Genomic DNA, 19,700 nt, shown 5'->3' with positions numbered 1-19,700 from the left:
TGTACTCTAGATAGCCGTGTGTATACCAATCTGTCCCTTTACATTGGATAATAGGAATGAAAACTCTAATTACAACTACGCCACTGACTTCCTCTTCAACAGGAATTCAGAGGGTAAAGGCAACATTTATTGCTGTAAGAATGTCTGCGGACATATGCAGCAGGTCTGTTCATGCAGGGAAGCGTCAGCTCCTCACTCAACAGATTTCGTCCTTGTTTTTGCAATATTACAAAGTGGTTGATGATACACATGCCCTTTACTGACTACAGGGTGGCACTCCAACACCCTTTGACAGAACCTTTGGCACTAAGAGACTAATGGTATAGCGATGCCGAACCATGACTCATCTGAGACCACAGTCCTTGCTGGCGTTTCATCAAATATTACACCGCACACTCATCAAAAGAAAAAGAATAGCTGTAATGTCATCACTTTTTTTTGCCCCACTTAAGATGTAATCAGGATCTGGTGATAAGCCACTGCAAACACTTTAATTAAATTAAAGTAGTTCAAAGATAGGTCACAAAGTATTAAATTGACAAATAAACACATTGTATTGTATTATTGGCATAATAGATAAAAATGGCTCCACTGTTTAAATGGTGAATATTAGGACTAAGTGACTGGGGATATATTTAGGTGTAACCACAGGGAGAGTACTGTTTATGTATGGCACCTGGACTTGCTTTGTATCTGTTGCCTTTGACTTAACACTTCAAGACTTGTTATGTAATTTGGTGACAGACTTTACAGAAAAGTCCATGTTTGAAGTAATGTATTTGAATAATTTTGTTTCTTAAACATATACTATATAAAAGAGGTTTGAAATCAGGAAATTACACAAAGATTTGCTTTTGTGATCTCTTGGGCTTGCTTTTGACTTTATTTTTCAACTTTAGAATAAAAGTAAAAGAAGTGACCCTTGAGTCATTTTAAAAACAATAAAACCAAACAGCTTGTTCTGTGTACTCTTGACTAAGGTACTCCTCGGCACATAAATATTGGTATAGAGATTAAATTACAGCTAAATCAAAGAGGTTACCTCTTTGGCCAAGTACTGTAGAAAACTACAGTTTTAATCCGGAAAAGGAAATGGTTTCTGCAGAGGTCACCGAGAACTCGCGGTGGTAGCCGGGACGTCAGGCGGACTGTGTGCCTGCGCTGAGGAAGGGTGCGTGTCCCCAGTGTTCGCTCCGGTCGCCCGGTCAGGAATACGCCTCACGAACCCGGTGTGTGGTGTAATATTTGATGAAACGCCAGCAAGGACTGTGGTCTAAGAAGAGTCATGGTTTGGCATTGCTTATACCATTAGTCTCTTAGCGTGCAAGTTTGATTCATTGAGCTAGCTGGCGTTAGCCCGCTTCGTTGATTCATAGCACGCTAGGTTGCTAGCTTAGTCCTGTAGCATACCTGCTAGCCGGCTAGCTAGCTAGTAAGCTAGTTTCAGTTTATTGCTCGCCAATCCATTGGAACAGGAGAGAACCAGACTGACTGCTGAACTCATCCGCTATTTCTGAAAGAGGAGGTGGGGCAGGCGGGGGCCGGGAGAACGCGACGGAGTGGTAGTGAGTCAGGTGCGGCTGATGAGTTCAGATCAGACCGGAGAGCCGCCGCTGCTGCAGGAGGAGGCTGATCCCGGACCGAAGAACGGTGGGAAGGACGAGGCTCCGCTGGGGAGCGAGGGAGGGTCAGGCGGCATGGTGAGTGAGGCCTTCTTTAGCTAGTAAGCTAGTTAGCTGTCTAAGCGACTGCTACTCATTGGTGACTTGTTAGCAGCTCAGCCCAGTACGCCCCCTCTGCGTTGTGAACATTATTTACTAAGCAACAGCTAAAATGAACGCATGCAAGGCATGTTTTAGGATAACGTTACTCAATTTTAGCTTGGTTCTGACTTTTTTTACGTAATCGCATAACGTTGGTGTTTAATCGCAAGGTGATATTGATTACCAAGCGAAGACCGTCTCAGACACAGCACATACGGCAGGACGACTAACGGTAACTAACGCTAGTAGGTAACTTGCAGCCAGAAACGTTAGCTAGGTAATTTAACACACAGTTAACGTTAGCCTTATCTCCACTACAGACAGCTATTGCTAGCTTAGCCGCCGTAACAAGCAAGCTCATTAAGTAGTTTGCTGAGTAATCATTAGCCAATACGTTAAGTTATAACACAGATGGAATGACGGCAGTGGTATTGGGAGTGGAGAAGTAGAAATTGAGTTGTTTTTGATGTGGAGTTGATCGATGCCTAGATTGTTTGCTATAAGGTAAGCTAAACGTTCAAATCGCTAACGTTATCTTTTAGCTAATCGTGCTAGTAACGTTTAATGAGCTAGCGCAGTGGCATGCGTTGCAAATACCTGGCCTGCGCAGTGCAGTCAGCTGACATCACTTGGCTTGCCACGGCCTGTAACACAGAAGCATGCATTGTAACCATGTGTCAAGTTGCACATAAAATGATTGTGCTCTTTTGAATGACAATGAGGCCTGCATCGATTATCGTCCAATTGGTGGAGAGAAGTGTCTCGAGGCATGGCGGAACTGGCAGCTGTACTTGTCAGGCCAAGTGCTTTTGATAAGTCGGGGGATCTATTAGCAGGTTGCAAGTGACAATGTCAAAAGAAGAAGCTGGTAAATTTGACAGTCACTGGTGTTTCAGAGCTAGTGTACAGCTGGCATACACTCGTAAAGCACAATCCACAGTTGGTTCACATCAGTATCTGTATGCCTTCATATGTACAGTATGTGGTCTATTCTTGGCCACAGATCTTTGCTGGGTCAGGATTTCTCCTGCCAGTCCACAGCCCTCTGTTATGGAGAGTCAGATCTAATCATTTAATAATGTGCATCGCAATATAAATATGTTTAAAGTTAAGCAAAGTACTTTTTTAAGTTGTTTTATCAACATTATTCCTACGCAGACTTTGTTTGTTAAATCTGCAGTTTATGTTATTTAAATTGGCGTTTGTCTACACACGCACACTCTCGCAGTACAGATGTAAAGTTTATCCAAACAACAAAAGGAAAATATAATTTGTTTGGTTTGGCCACATTTTTTAATTATATACATTTGACGTACATCTTTTAAGTCTTTTGTTTGCCTTTAAAGCGTAAAGGGGGCATTATGAAACTAGTGTTTTGTTTGTTACATTTAAGTCCATTGCTTTAATTACATCAGGTTATCATCTTCCCCTTTAGATTTCCACCTTGATGGTCAAATATTTCCTAAGGCCATCAGTTTTTTGTAATGCATTGGAGATGCCTGGTGCTTACTGCTTTAATATTGGATATAAAAGTAAGCCAATGTGTTTGTAATGATAAAACAATAGTGTTAGTGGCTTGACTGGATAGTTAAAAAACATACTGTGTACTGCAGTGTGTTCGACAAATTTGTTTAAACAGCTCAGATTTTTGACACTTGTCTGGGGACAAGTATGATGCCAACCAGAGATAAGAAAGCAAATCTAATTTGAATCAGTGAGAATAATAAATACATTTTCTCATCGCAGTGTAGGTCTCAGTTGCCGATGAAGCACACCGGGACACCCAAATGGTTCAAATATAGGTGAAAGTGTCAAATTGCAACTGTCTGTTTTAGATAATTGACATTAGATGCAAACTGCCTACATTGTGTTTTTGTGGCTGTGTAAAATGTTAGATTATGCTAAAATACCAACACCACTCTGCTTTTTTATGTTTGTAATAAACTTGCCTGATCCTGCTGTTTCTGCTTTGAAGGTCACCTCTAAGGGCACCGGGCTGAACCCAAATGCCAAGGTGTGGCAGGAGATGCCTGTGGCCCCCAGCGAGGCTGTTGCCAACAGCCCTCATTGGCCCCCCTCAGACATCAGTGAGGGTGAGATATACTCCCATCAGCCCAATTAAATGTCCACCAGCAAACTCCTTAATTATACTACAGTTTAAAATGTGGGGAAAACCTGCATTTCTTTTGGACAGTGACATCCTGTCTATTGATTTAAATATTGACATTTTCTCAGTCAGCACCAGATGTAACACATATTTATGGTTAAATAAATTCTTTGAGTTCTTTTTTTATTTTTACCCTTTTGACACGTGTGTGTGTGTGTGTGTGTGTGTGTGTGTGTGTGTGTAAAATGTATGAACTACACATACAGTGCTAAGACAAATATAGGACTTGTATAGACAAAGTGAAGCAGGCCTGAAAAAAAAGAATCTGTTGTTGGTTCTAAAGTAATCTATTTACCTTGTTCACAGGTTTTACTGAGTCTCCGTCTGCCGGGTGCAAGCAATACTCTGTGGGATTTCCGGCCGTGGATGACAGCAGCTCCACAGCAACAGCTGAGATAGCAGTAAATGGAATGGACCCTCCAGATCTGGGCTTTTCCCCTGCCGAGTCCACCACAGGGAACTCAGGTCAGTTTCATCACATGCAGTCGTCTCCACACACCAAATCGTGAACGCAACCTAATAAGTACCGTATTTCCTCAAATAAAGACGGGTAGTAAATTAAAAGCCGGGCGTGGTCAACAAGGACAAATAATTGGGGAAATTAATGTGGATAATCAATTATTGTGGATAATCTTCTAAATGCCTTTCAGATAATTTGCATTCAAGTTTATACTAATGCAATTTCTACCAATTTAATTTAACAGATTCAACAATATAGTCATGCTTTGTTTTTCTGGGTTACGGTAAAGTGATACGGTAAAACTGACACAATGGTGGTCTTTGATTATTTCTGACCCAAATTGCTTTGTCCCCCTTCTGGCTGTTTTTGGACATTTTTGCTAATGTTTCTTAAAAAATGAATGATCTCTGTCCACTGGAATGCTACGGCTTTCATTTAAAACTGTTTATTTAAAACAATTATACTTCATATCAAACTGATGGAATTAGAAATAAAGGCCTGCTTCAAATAAAAGCCGTGTACCTTGTGCAGTTAAGGTAAATAAAGGCCCCGTAATTATTTGAGGAATTTACGGTATTCTCTTTCATTACATTTATTCTTTTTTTTAGTTGGCATGGGATATAAAACTGTATCCCGTGGCTTTAATATAATACTGTTCTGCAAGCATTGCCTCACAAATATGCTTTCCCCTGAGCAGACTGCCCTTCACAAGTCTTTAGGTGTTCATACTAACTGATAAGCTCAGCAGGTGATTTCACTGAGTGCTAACCCGTCTTTGGTTGAAATGAATGAAAACCTGCAGAGTGAGGTAAACTTGGAACACACAGAGACTATTTGACCACACACACCCTATATAGTTATTTGTATTTAATTTACCATGTTTACATGTAAATCCTGTGTTTGACCTGGGTATAATGAACCTGTTTGAACTAGTTGTCACTGCTCATATAACAACCCTTTGATAAACTATAGTTAATAGTATGAGTCTAATCCCAAACACTGGATCATACACTACCCACAATGCAACAGCATTTTTATTAGACCTTCCCTGTCTGTTAAAGTTTCTGAGCCCAAGCTGTCCTAGGGTTGTTTTCTCAGAGTATGGAGTCACATCCCTACAGATACAAAATACACCATTTACCTGTTATCACAGACTCAGCAGTACTCATTATTAAACAGTACTCACGTGGCTTGGATATCGCTACTTATTAAAAGGTTATGAAGCAGCCTACAGTCTTGAGATTGAATGAAACATAATTTATGTTTGAAATGGTTGGATGTCACTGCCAATGTTATAATGATTCAATTTGAAGTGTCAAATCCTGTTTTGGGGGCACGCCTGTCAATAAAACACAATTGAGTCGACACCTGTGACTGTGTTGACAAAAACGCATCATAAAAGTAGACTTTTAGAACGGTTGTATTGGATTACCACTGACATCTGATTTTTGATTTTCAGTGGATTCCAGTACTGAAGAACCATCTCAGATCTCCTCTGAGAATCTCCGAGAGTCTCTAAAGAAGGAGCTGGAGTTTTATTTCTCCAGGTCAGAGACAAGCATTCATATTACTTTTTTTTTTTTTTTTTTATGTATTTATACACTGTAGAATTTGAAATCTGGATTTATTTCCTAAATTAATAAAATGCTAATCTACGTGCATTTGTCTTGTAATTCAGAGAAAACCTCTCAAAGGATTTGTACCTGATGTCCCAGATGGACAGTGACCAGTTTGTCCCTATATGGACTATAGCCAGCATGGAGGGCATCAAGATCCTCACCACTGACATGGACCTCATCCTGGATGTGTTGAGATGTAAGTGGATTATTTAAGATGGTGTATGCTAAAACCTTGGGTCTGTGTGTGTATCTGGTTTGTCTAGATTTAAATGCATTGTATTCCCCTCAGCTTCTCCTATGGTACAAGTGGATGAGAAAGGGGAGAAAGTGCGTCCTAACCACAAGCGATGCATTATCATTCTAAGGGAGGTCCCCGAAACAACACCTGTTGAGGTAACGTTAACTTGTGAATACACTGCCTATCTTTGGATGCATCACACCGTATGTAGGATGTAGATGATTACCTGGAGTGTGAATGCCATTCTTTGTATCTAATTCACAGGAAGTGGAGTCACTGTTCAAAAATGATAACTGTCCGAAGGTGATAAGTGTTGAGTTTGCACACAACAACAACTGGTACATCACATTCCAATCAGACACAGACGCTCAACAGGTAAAAAGTCACTCCACGGTCTGAACTATTCAGTTGACATTCTGCACTGGGAATTGCCCCATGATTCTCCATTATGCTCCCACAGGCATACAAGTATTTGAGAGAGGAAGTAAAAACATTTCAGGGAAAACCCATTATGGTGAGTTAAATTTAAACACCCTTGTCATTTTGGAGAGGCTTTTTTTGTGAAGTTGTTTTTAGTTATTTCAGTCTTTGCTCTTCTTCTGGTTTTACACGCTGACAGGCCAGGATAAAGGCCATCAACACATTCTTCGCAAAGAATGGCTACCGTAGCATGGACAGCAGCCTGTACGCTCAGCAGTCCCAGAGCCAGTCCCAGTACAGCTCTCCGCTCTACATGCAGCACGTCTACCCCCAGCAGCAGTACCCAGTCTACGGCATCGTACCTCCCACCTGGACGCCTTCGCCCACACCCTATTTTGAAACTCCTCTGGTGAGACATACTCCACTCACAATGCTCTGAGACAATTGCATTAACACAGACCTACTCTGAAATTTTACCCTTAATGCACCTCAATTGAAAACATTCGCTTCCTGTGTTCAATTTATGTCATCGACATTTAATGTGTAAACTGTTATGCGAATAATTAAGAATGCCGCAAGTTGTGCGCCGGCAGAAGTCCTTTGTTACCCCAAGATTCGGAACGACTGATTTGTTTAGTCAGTTCCATCTTGTTTATTGTTACGTCTGAAGAGAAATGTATTGAGTGATTTTCATATGAGTCTTTTCTTTTTTTAGAATTTAAATTGTCAGCGGCCATAAACATGTAAACAAGTTAATAACTATCTGTGAACATTTTTACACTTACAGGAAAATTAATTTTAGCTGGCATTTTAGGAATTTTGCGGCAGAAACTAAATAAGTTGTTTGTGTGTGTGTGCAAACACACTCTATGGAATAGGATTTGTAAATGCTGTCTTTTCTTTTCTTTTTTTTCCTTGTGCAGGCACCGTTTCCCAACAGTAGCTTTGTGAATGGATTTGGCTCTGCCGGACACTACAAAACTGGCTCCAGTTCTCTCAATATCACTCGTCCTTTCAACAGAAACCGGTAACAGCTTCATTTTCCAGACGTTTTTCTTTTTGTAGTTTTGACTTAAATCTAAGTCTGTTTTTTTTACATAAACATTCCAGCACAATGTTAAAATTTCAGATCGTATGCAGTTAAAAGGTGTCTGAAGATGTTGTGACCATAACAGGGACTTGTTCTTCATTCCCTGTCTTCTTACTGTCCCCACAGTGTCCCCCTCTATTCAAGAAAGAATGTAATAAATGCTTTCAGGTACCACTGTTATACAGTACAATAAGCTTCATTGCTACCCTCATCTCTTAACATACTGCAACAGCCAAATGACTAAATCCACATTGAAGCCAATGCCTTCTGTCAGTCGGACCTTTATGGCCACGATCCTCTTCATTGGTGTGTAAATGTTTGTTGCCAGGTAATGGCCGTCATGGATTTGTCAGGTCATTTGATAAATGTAGGCTTGCCTACTAAATGGCAGCAGCTGCTATCTGATGCTGAGCAACTGGCTTTTTCCAGTTATGGCCACCTTGGCTGCAAAATGTCCTCTTTGCATAGACATAACAGGAAACCGTTTTAATCCATCACAGCTAACCACCCATTTTATTTGTTCATTGTTTTTTGTTAGTTTTACAGCTGCTTTCTGCATCATTAATTGTATGACCACATGCCATGCGTTATATGCTATAACAAAGAAATGCTGACAGTTAGGAGTTAAGTCTAGGTCAGGCTGCTGTAAGCTTTAATGTACACTTCCAAATCTTTTGCAAAGAGATGACAACTTTGCAAGTTTGTTTTAGAGAAAACGCGGTTTCACAATCTCAGTGGACTCACTCTTCTCAAGTCGGACCTGATGATGAGATCAAGATGCGCATAGAGGGAAACCAGAGAGTGGAGTAACTAGCTTTGGTTCTCTCGTTCTCCTCTTCAGCTTTTTCTTTTCTTTTTTCTCTCTATCCTTCCCTTTCCAAAGTTAAGAGCTTCACTCCTGTCCCGATGAGCGTACAGATTATGAGATCTGAGGGTCAAAGACTCACAAGAAGATGAGTCCATTCTGAATCACTCTGACTCAATATCTGTCTCAAAGTGTTATTTACGATGCATTAAGATATTAGTAGCTCGTCTAGGTCTTACATGGCCGTTGTCAGCTCTTCTCAATGAGTTTATGACTGGTTGCAGATTCCAAATGTCACTATGTTGCCATCAAAGTCTCCACAGCTTCTACCAATCATGAGCATAAACCCCCCACCCCTCTTGCATGTCTACACACTTACCCTAAGGACACAGCATGCTGTCTTATTCCTCCAGCCAACTGTGGACACCAGTGTTTCCGTTTAACTTATTTAGTGGCTTCAGCCCCGTTATCTGAAAAACGTGGAGTAACCCACAAAAAATACCGTACTGCTTTCTATATGTGACGGCAATACATTTTCCAAAAACAAGCTCCATCTATAGAACCACAAAGTGCTTTAACAAGTCATAGCCCATTCAATTTGATTTACACAATGTATTCTACAACATTGGTTAGGTTACCATTTGTGTATTGTTCTCGCAACATTCTATGACTTTTCAACACTTAAACTGGAAAGGAAACACTGGTTACCATTATGCCTTAAAACTATTTTCACCACAATGTTGACTGTGCTCATCTTCATCTTTTCCCCTTTGTCCCAGAAACCATGTGAAGCCCCAGGTGAGGACAAGTGAGGTGACCTCAGCATCTATAACTCCTGTCCCCTTGGAGAGTCTGACTGGATTGCGCGGCCCGCAGCCCCCCGTTCCCATCGTCACCGCCGCCACCTCAAACCCAGTCCAGACAGCCTCAGACCTGGCCTCAGCGTTCTCACATCTCTCCTCCTCCTCTCCCTCGTCTTTGGAACCCAGTGATGACTGCGGCATGGCTGGACGTGGAAGGTAAACCTATTTTAACTGAGTGTAATGGCTGCTGTCTTTAAGCTGCGACTTGATCCGTGACACTTGACCATGTTGCTGTTAACGGACCATTCATTTTGCATTTTAGACGGAGCACAACCTACAGAGGAACACGGAGGAGGCGAGAAGACGAACGAATTGCGGTAAATAGCGATTTTTATGTCGTCTTTCAACTCGTATGTTGTATGTGAAGCATCCAGTGATTGTTTGTTGGCTCTTTTCCAATTTCCTTTCTCAGAGACCTGTACCGCTAGCAGAGGTCAAGGTTGCTCCACCCAAATTTGACTTGGCTGCTACCAATTTCCCACCTCTTCCTGGCTGTGTGGTCAGTACACAGGGAGAACCAGTGCTAGAAAACCGAATGTCTGATGTTGTACGCGGTTTGTACAGGGACAAGGTAAGAAGTAGGCCTGCACAATATTGGAAATAAAATGACATGCAATATTTTTTTCCCTGCAATATATATGGCTATATGAAAAAATAAAAGGTAATTTATAAAAGATAACATAAATAGCTCTGTTTGGAAATAACAAATAATTCTCGACTACTGCGGTGATCTTGTAGCGGAGTGCATCTACATAGAAGATAAAAATGAAAAAGGATCTTTTCTAATGTGAACCATTCTTTCTTAAACCTTACAAACACCAAAGCAAGTAAGCGCTGTGACTAACGTTACATGATTTTGGAGAGGGAAATTAGGTAGAAATACGCTGGTTGACTAGCCTGACACCGTTGTATTCATATAATAATCAATCCAGGCTAAAGTGTATGACAATGACTGCATGTTGCTTTCTCTAATACATTGATCAAACCTGCATGTCACCTGCACTATCAACAAACTGTCTATCCAAGAATCAGATCAGATTAGACACAGACTTCTGTAGTAGTTTAGTGTTACGTTTCCAGAGTTGCGGCTCTGGACCGTTGCATTAGTTGGGACGGACAGACCCCTTGTTTCTTTAGGCTAACTATATTATGTTATGTTGCATTAATCAGGTGATTTAGTTCGTATTTGCAGCGAACATAAAACACTGATTACGGTAGCTTCACTGACTACCCATTGAAAACTACGCACCTCAATGTGTCAGCGGCAGCAGCTGCTGCCTACGTTACTTTTCTACATGAGGAGAGCGTCACTTCCCATAACAATAAACCCTGTTGGACTAACGTCACATACACACGTTGCCCACATGGCTACCTTCTTTAAAGGGAAGGGTCGGCCGGTAATAATCATATAATAGGAAAACGGTGAAAGTTTACTTTTCTAGCAAGCAGTGAAAAAGGATTAGCCTCAACATTGCAACGTCCTGCAATGTGACCATCGTGCATGCGCACATCGCGATGCTGATTCTAAAACACAATATCGGTCAGCCTTAGTAAGAAGACCGTAGAAGATCGTAACATTGTGTAAATCTCTTGGATAAACTGCACATAGTATTTTAATGGTAGGTAGGTGTAATGTGCATACCTCCTTGCTTTTATAGACCGAACAAGCCAGTAAAGAAGCCACTGTGAGTCCAGGTTCAGGCCAACCCCCAGTCACAGAGGAAGCTGTGGCTGTCTCCAGTCCTGCCCTGGCTACAGTGAAACCTGCAACACAACCACATGGACCCTCAGCTCCTGGGTACGACTGTCTGAGTGATGACAATTTAATTCAGGATATTTGTTGCATGAATGAATCGTTAAATGGTCACTTGAATGTCGGAAACTCTTGTTCTGACAGTGTCACTCGTCAGGAGAAGAGGGTTGAACGGGCAGAGCCTCCAGCTCCCAAAGTAGCTCCACGAACACCTGTTATAACCGTGAACCCCTCCCCCACCACACAACCCATGCCTAGCTCCAGGCCTCAGCCCTCTACTGCTGCTGCCACCGCCACCGCCGCCGCCTGCACGCCCGCAACACCCAGTACGCCGGCCCCTGCTACAGCTACTATTCCGACCCCTGCACAGGTGAGCATATTGTTCTCTGTAGTGACAGCCTGCACACGAGCATAGTTGTCTTCCTGATGATGAGAACTTCTGCGCATAGAGGGAAGTGAGGTAGTGGACTCACTGGCTACGGTTCTCTCTCTCTCTCTCTCTCTCTCTCTCTCTCTCTCTCTCTCTCTCTCTCTCTCTCTCTCTCTCTCTCTCTCTCTCTCTCTCTCTCTCTCTCTCTCTCTCTTTCTCTGAACTTTCCCACCAAATGTCCAAGATGTTCACTCCTACCCCAATGAGCGTTAAGATTATGAGATCTGAGGGTTTAACGAGGCATATCATGAAATTGTACGTGTACATGGGAGTCTGTGTCACATCCTTCTTAAAAATTGTGCTTTTCACCTCCCTTGGTTCAGGAGCCACGTAAGCTCAGCTATGCTGAGGTGTGCCAACGGCCACCCAAGGACCCTCCGCCTGTCACCCCTGCCCCAGCTTCCACAGGCACCACTTCGGGCCAGCCGTTACGTGAGTTGCGCGTGAACAAGGCTGAAGAGCTGGGCTCCAGCAGTGGTCCTGGAGACAAGCACGAGAAAGGCCACGAAAGGGAAGGGGGATGGGAATGCAAGGAGAGCCGACCACCACGTGAACGTGACTCTCAAGGCTACTACCGCAGCAATGGCCCCAGAGGCACCGGGGGCCTCAAGTTTCGGGACCAGAGGCGCCCGCCTCCGGCCCGACGCAGCTCCCCACAGGGAGGCTACAGGCACACTGGCAAAGAGCAGAATATCCCACCTGTATCGCCAAAGTAAAAACTTGATATGAATAGAAAAAAAAAGATGTATGAATATATACATGGAATATATATAATTATATAAAAATGAATAACATAAAAGCAACAACATTATGGTAGCCACCTTCCCCCCCTGGAACTTGTCCAAAGAAAAGCTTTTAAAATGACAATAAGACCGGGGCATCCAGGACTAATGGGCAAAATGATATCTGAAGAACTTCTATGAGTGATTTGAAAAGAAAAATCTTGTTTTGGCCTCCAGCGTTATGCTTAAACAAATTTTAAGTGTGATGTCTGTGGAGGCCGTCTCATTTATGCTCTGCTAGGTAGAGGTGGGATGCTGGGCCGCGTGAAGGCCCTCTACCTTTTTTATTTTATTATTTTTTTTATTTTAAAGAATAGATGTCTGCAAGAACAATATGCACTAAGAAGAAAAGAACATGCATATATGTCATGTACATATACAAAGATATCACTAACACGCAATGAGACATCGTTTTTTTTTGTGTGTGCTTAGGTTTGCAAGTATGACTGAAGGTTTGACTGTCTGTGTATGCATTGATTGTTAAGCAACTTTATTGAAGTGCTACAGTGTGCTGTTGCACTGATGTAATGAAATGGATGATTTTTGATTTTTACATCAGAGACTCAGAATCACTGTCCTGAAACTGGACAGTGTGGTCTTCTAAAGTATATAAATGAAATGTGTTCTATGGTGGTATTTTGATCCTAGTTCATAATTGGCTTAAAATTGTTATCAGTCCAATAATCAAACTGTCATCGTACGCCGCAGTCAGATGTGTGGTTTTGTTTGAAGCCCAAATCCACTTTGGGGTTAGCACTGACCTATTACCCGCGGTGAACCTGCTAGCCTGGTCCAAAGTTTTCATGTTAAGTTTTATCTCTATTAATCTGAACCAGTTTGGGATCGACCCTCGCTGATAGAGTCAGACCATGTTGATAATCAGTCAGGTTCTCTGTTTACATGTTTGTTTTGGTAGTAGGGTGACATTTTCCACGAGAAAAAAAGAATAGGTTAATTTAATAAGACTTGACTGTTCAGTGCGCCTTTTGGTTTAGGTGAGATTTGGCTTTTCTACATCATCACAGGATATCCAGGTTAAGCTTCTATCTGTGAATTGTTCTTAACAATACCATAGACTGAGAAGTGCTGTTAGCTGAGGATGATAGCTACATATTTGGCAGCCAAGTCGTGGGTATAAAGAATGTTGGAACATTTTCCCGTGCTATGTGCCAGCTGCCTACGATTATAGTGTGCTAGGATACGAGTTTTATTTTTGAGGTCTGCTAAATGATGTAGTCTTGGGGAAACTTTTGGCCCAGTTAAACTGGATTTTGAAGAAGCTGTAGAAGTGTAGTTGCCTATGCTATATTGTGATAACCCTTCACTAGAAAATGTGTGTGGGAGAATGTCATTGTTCTAGTACACAATTTACAGAGGGAGGCTTTTGACAGCAGGTATCCACCACATTGTTTTGTGCTTTTAGGGTGAGTTTGCTGGGTTGTTTTTGTTTCTTTGTTTTTTCTTTTCTTTCCTTATTTTTTTTTTTAATGTTTGAAGAACAGATTGACTTAGAATTTGAAGTTTGACTTACTGTATGTATTGCTTTTTAAATTTATTTATTTTAATTCCGATGCACAACGCTTTTCTCCCAATCTTGGTAGGCTGGTTTCGCCAAAGTTGTGTGAAATCGCATTGGCAAAATAAAATCACGCATATGACATTTATATACTGTCGGAGATGTCAGCTGAGCAAAAATACTTGATGCATTGACTTTGGGTTTAGTAATGCAGTAAAACGAGTAACCAATCCCTGGGGCTGTTATTTCTTTTTCATTAATGAGTATGAGCAGCTAGTGATTTAGTTTAATCAAATACATGCACTAACTTGTTTTTAAAAATAATCTTACTCATGAGGAAACTAACCCTAATCCAACTCGCCTCCATATGTTTGGGTTATTTTCAGTTAATTTGGGTTGGGGTGGCAAAAGGAAATATAGTAATGGATCAACCAAGTGTTTGAGACACAATCCTAGAACTGTATGAAATGTCACCAAAAATAAATTATTTTGATTTGGCTTTCCAGTGTCACATTTCTTTCTGCTGTCTTGTCTTTTGTCTGTATAATACACACATCAACGGTTGGATGCTTTAGTGCTGATTCTAATCTCAATTTGAAATATAATTGAGAAATTTCTCTCTTCTCCGATGACGCCAAATTGCCATATATCTGTCAGACAATTGTTAAAAAATGACCATTTCCTAAAGCCCAAGGTGGTGATATCAAACCGCGTGTTCTGTCCAACCAATAGCCCAAAACGCTAAAATATTGAGTTTATTATCACAAGATGGAAAGTAGCAAAGCCTAAGTCCTGAGAGGCTGAAAATAATTAAACCATTCATTTTGAAAATGGTTTCCAACCAAGACTGACAAATGGAGTAAGAAAGTAATAGTTTCAGCTCTAAATATCCAAACTCTGTGTCTAATGATACATAAAGATTTTAGAATAGTAACAGATATAGAAGATAATGAAGGTCTGGATCTGAATGTTGGTCAAATAGTGCTGAAACAATTAGCAGAATAAGGTTATGCATTGCTCTCACAATAACTACGAGCATATACCATCTACATTGCTTGGTCGGAGCCATGATAGTTTTGATAACTCAAAAACGAAAATGATCAAAACAATCATTAAATTTGTTAATTTGTCTAATTTTATTTGTATGTTATGTGCAGGGGGTAAATTAAGATTAGTTATGGGGGGCTCGTAATCGAGTCTTAAGTGATATGTGCAAAACTGCAAGGTTAAGAGCCTGAAAGACACATTAGATGCTGGATAGTATAGAAGAATGTGGCTTGTAGGCTGTTCACCAGGGGCAGCCTGACCCGTCATACTTAAGAGGTTTGTGAAACCACTTGTTCGACTGTAACGTTACCTTAACATGGTCATGTTGGCTGGAGGCATCCACGGCACGTGGATGCCTCCAGCCATATGTGCCTATTTCGGGAAAGAAATACTTTTATAGACTTGCCTTCCATTCAGACATCGTCAAAGTCGGTAACGTTAGTTATAAACAATACCATAAGCAGTTATCACAGAGTAAAGCGACATCCGGTTTAAAAGGCTCGAGACAGAGGGCGTGGCCATTGAAGCTCTGTGTTTATGTTGAACCGAGTAGCAAACAGTCAATAAAAGGTAACCCGTCAGACCTCGAGACCGTGGAACAGAAACGGTACGTTAACAAATTAGCATCGAAAATTGTACAATGATTGATGCGAATATGGTTTAAAAATGCATTCACAAGTATTAAAAGTGAATGTCATTCGATGTTTTAGCCTACGACTGTCGATTGTTCTTAGCATTTCGATGCTAACCTTAGCTCGCTAGCTAGCTAACTTGGCGGTAGCTAGCTAGCTGCCGGGGATCTATTTTTTTATTTTTTACTTAAAAAAAACAGCCCGTCAGCGTCAAGCGGCTCTTGTACTTTAGCTACCATAAATTTGCTATTTTTAAAAGATGTCACTCGGTGTGACCCTTTTTGTTTTATTTATAAAGTATGTTCTTGTCAAGTGAGCTAACGTTAGCTATCAGTGATATTTATTTGATTTTGTCTTACGAGTGATGCTGACATTCTGCTGGCAGTCAGCTGCTGGGCGACTTCACCATTAAGTAGTAGTGACAGCAGAATAACGTTATGCACCGGCTCTCACAATAACAACAGTAAAAGCATACACCATCTACATTTCATGGTCGGAGGTATGATGACAGTATTTGATAACCCCTAAACGAGTATGATCAAGGAACGGGGAAAATTTGTTAATTTGTCAAATGTAATTTGTGTGTTATGTGTGTTCGTTTTGGTAATAAAAATAATCATTCGTGATTGTCATCATACACGATTGCATGACATTTTGACTTTAAAATCAACAAGTAAGTAACTCGAAATCCAGTTTTTTGACATAAGTGTATTTAAAAAAAAATTGGTTGTCTTAATAACACACAACAAACTCCACATAAAAGGAGATATCGCAAGACGCCCAATATTCAGTATAACTTGTATACCTGATTATATACTGGAAATTTAATTTCACATCAGTTTAAAGAGGTTTCCTCAGAATGTGCTCATTTTTGCATGTTTATATTTACATGTTATAAGGAAATAGTGGCACAACACACTCCTTTCCACTACATAACAAAAGGGCTACACCCAAGACAAAAAGACCTGAGGGAACTTTTTAAATAAGGTATTGTTTTACTCTGGTGAGTTATTTTTAAGGTTCAGGGATCTCAATTGTGTCCTACAGCTTTTAACCCCAACTTGTGTGTTTCAGTGTGCCTAGTGTCACCCCGGCCAGGGTGCCATGGTCCTCAATTACACATGAGCTCTACTATGTGGTACATCATGCAAAGCATTCAAAGTAAATACTCATTGTCTGAGCGGCTCATCCGCACCATTGCCGCAATTCGCTCATTCCCCCACGACAATGTGGAGGATCTCATTCGAAAGGTAAGCCTGTGCATTTTCCTGTCCAAATTTCAACAAAATATCTCTTTGTGTCATCAGTTTTAATAACATAATTCATCTCTTGCATGCCCTAAGGGAGCTGATGTGAACCGGATGCATGGCACACTTAAGCCCCTGCACTGTGCCTGTATGGTCGCTGATGCCGACTGCGTGGAGCTGCTGTTGGAGAAGGGCGCAGATGTACGTCATAAATGACTCCTATACTCAGCCACAAGTCTTTAGATTAATTTTACTGCTTTCCAGACAGCCCATGTATGATATGAAAGTCCACCTGCAGAGAGTTAAACCTTGTTTGTGATAGATAATCCCTCACATGGAACATCCATGCAGGTGTGAACAGGAACAGTTTTTAAAACTCTACCCTGTTGGTGTGTTCAAGAATGCTTTGACTTCCGATACTGTAACAATAATTATAGGGCTCTGTTTTTGTGACACTTTGATATTTTCCTGACCTTTCAATTCTCTTTGCTCGTCTGTGTGCTATTTTGGTATCCAACGATCACACCCTCTGATCTATATTACACTTCAGCCAGCCCTTTTTGCAATTTATACTGCTGCACATACTTAAACCAAAATGTCAAGTGCACAGCCCGTGTGCCTAAGACGTATCATTTTGTGCTGGTCATTGCGCTCGCATGATTGAAATGTGACCCAAAGACTTGTTAACTCCTTAGCATAACATTGCTCTTTACATTACATTTTCTTATTAGGTGAATGCTTTGGATGGATACAACCGGACAGCACTGCACTATGCAGCTGAGAAGGATGAGAGCTGTGTCGAGCTGCTGTTGGAGTATGGGGCCCAGCCAAACGCCCTGGATGGCAACAAGGACACTCCACTTCACTGGGCCGCCTTCAAAGATAACCCAGAGTGTGTGAGGGCCCTGCTGGAGAGTGGGGCCTGTCCCAATGCCAGGGACTACAACAATGACACGCCTTTGAGCTGGGCAGCAATGAAAGGCAACCTGGAGAGTGTCAAAGTGCTTTTAGACTATGGAGCCCAAGTCCATGTGACCAACCTGAAGGGACAGACACCTATCTCCCGACTGGTTGCCCTCTTGGCCCGGGGCCTGGGTACTGAACAGGAAGAGGAATGCCTAGAGCTGCTGTGCCGAGCAGCAGGGCGGTTTGAGATCCGACGGGCCGACGGCACCCTTCCCAGGGAGCTGAGTAAGGATCCCCAGCTGCTGGCAAAGCTGACCAACAGGGTGGCTCAGGCTCCCACACTTCGCTCTTTGGCACGCTGTGCTGTCCGTCAGAGTCTTGGAGTCCAGTTCCTCCCCACTGCTGTAAAAGAGCTTCCTTTACCAGAGACTATCAAAGACTATTTACTGCTGAGAGACTGAGGTGGTGATACCATTGAAGAGCTCTCAGACCTCACTGGCTGGTCAATAGACAGCTAATCACACAGCATTTAATGGCAAGAACGTGTCTCCATTGCATTGTCTGGCAATGGCCCTCATTTATCAAACTTTTGCTGAATACAGATTTATGCCCCAGGAGAGATGTTCAACCCCCTCCAAGTCTTTTTTTTTTAATTATCTTGTGGTTGGACAACATCTAAATGAGCCGTAAAGATTGGCAAGTTTGATCAGTTTCAGTTGTAGGTAGAAGACTGCCCCAGTCCAGGGTTTATATTGTTTCACAAACAGCTAAAGAGTGTGCACTTTCTGGTAACTCTGGTCTGGTCTGTTAAAAAGGTCTTTTGTCAGCCCACCCTGCATGCAAGGTAAAAAAAAAAAAAAAAAAAAAGAATAAAGTCAGGGTTGTTGGCCTTCATCATAGAAATTGGCCTACATGAAGCTTGGTGTGTTCAATCCCCCAGCTGTTCACAAAGAGCCAGTGCATCTTTGACATTTTAAGTGGGCTTATTATTAATTTCTTGAATGGAACATTTACAATAAGTATTTAATATCAATACTTTTTAAAGATTAAATAAAATGAAATAATGCTATTATGGTTTGTCACAGAACATGAGGAAAAGCTTAATTGTTGAGTTTAGTGGTAGAAACTAGTGTATTCTCATTGTATGACTAGATTTAAACAAAATATAGGTTTATGAATGTGGGCCAGTGACTAATGATGCAGGTTGTCCAGTAATTCTGTCAGAGGATATAGTTCCCGAAGTACTGCTCAGAAACAAATATTATGTAGTGTATAAATAGTTGGAGTGGCCATCTTTCTCTCAACGACGTCCCAGTGAACTCACAATGCAATCATTCTTGCAATACCAAGTGAAAAAAAATACACTTTGAACCGAACAGAAAAGATTGTGCCAGATGGGAACTGTTTTATTTATGTAGAAGAAATGAAATGTTGCAGAATAATATCATTGGTTTCACAAAATGTGCCAGGGGCACTAATCTTACCTCCATCTCGCTCTCTGAAAATGTTCAACGCTGATGAAAGTGATGTTAACATACAGTTGCCAAGAATGAATACATTTTTTTTGTTTTTACAATGGTTCTTTCAGTCTTAATTGCAAATGTTTGGGTTTTCAAAAGGTGCTCCCTGGTCCAATGTTATTGCAGCATATGTTTAAAAATACTTTATTAAACTGAAACGTTTAAATGTTAGATCCATCAAATGGCATGATTACTACATTCTTTTTCCTTTAATAATTTAACTGAATAAGCTTGCAAAATGTATTTATATTTGCTATGGCATATATCTGGAATTTGACCATTTTCATGCTTGATTTTGTGTTCTTGTTCTGCTGCTGTATAAAAAAGTAACCCCTTAAATCATGTCTGGTGTGCACCTGCGAAAGTGCTTTTTTCTTTGTCAATAAAAGTAAATGCCTTTATATTGCATTCATTTTCTCTTCTCCATTGTTCATCACATAAA

At 41.1% G+C, this 19,700-nt stretch overlaps 2 protein-coding genes across 4 annotated transcripts; both read left to right on the top strand.

Annotated features, from left to right (window-relative positions):
- Positions 1-1,121: 1,121 nt before the first annotated feature.
- LOC117948371 (la-related protein 4) lies at positions 1,122-14,405 on the top strand. Of its 3 annotated transcripts, none has more exons than XM_034877983.1 (17): positions 1,122-1,700; positions 3,739-3,850; positions 4,237-4,395; positions 5,850-5,937; positions 6,069-6,205; positions 6,299-6,402; positions 6,512-6,622; positions 6,708-6,761; positions 6,867-7,076; positions 7,591-7,694; positions 7,884-7,925; positions 9,342-9,581; positions 9,688-9,742; positions 9,838-9,996; positions 11,084-11,223; positions 11,323-11,548; positions 11,932-14,405. In XM_034877983.1, exons 1-17 carry the CDS (start codon positions 1,584-1,586, stop codon positions 12,322-12,324), a joined length of 2,451 nt encoding a protein of 816 aa, XP_034733874.1. In that variant the 5' UTR covers positions 1,122-1,583; the 3' UTR covers positions 12,325-14,405. The 3 variants fall into 3 exon arrangements, with proteins under 3 accessions (XP_034733874.1, XP_034733873.1, XP_034733875.1); XM_034877982.1 differs by having other exon boundaries at positions 3,739-3,856; XM_034877984.1 differs by lacking the exon at positions 7,884-7,925 and having other exon boundaries at positions 3,739-3,856.
- Positions 14,406-15,319: 914 nt separating this feature from the next.
- asb8 (ankyrin repeat and SOCS box containing 8) lies at positions 15,320-19,098 on the top strand. The gene is made up of 4 exons (XM_034877987.1): positions 15,320-15,560; positions 16,660-16,835; positions 16,929-17,033; positions 17,564-19,098. Exons 2-4 carry the CDS (start codon positions 16,707-16,709, stop codon positions 18,197-18,199), a joined length of 870 nt encoding a protein of 289 aa, XP_034733878.1. The 5' UTR covers positions 15,320-15,560; positions 16,660-16,706; the 3' UTR covers positions 18,200-19,098.
- Positions 19,099-19,700: the final 602 nt, after the last annotated feature.

Source organism: Etheostoma cragini, chromosome 7, assembly GCF_013103735.1.
Source record: "Etheostoma cragini isolate CJK2018 chromosome 7, CSU_Ecrag_1.0, whole genome shotgun sequence".
Classification (NCBI taxonomy): Eukaryota; Metazoa; Chordata; class Actinopteri; order Perciformes; family Percidae; genus Etheostoma; species Etheostoma cragini.
This window is presented reverse-complemented; position numbering and strand designations above follow the sequence as displayed.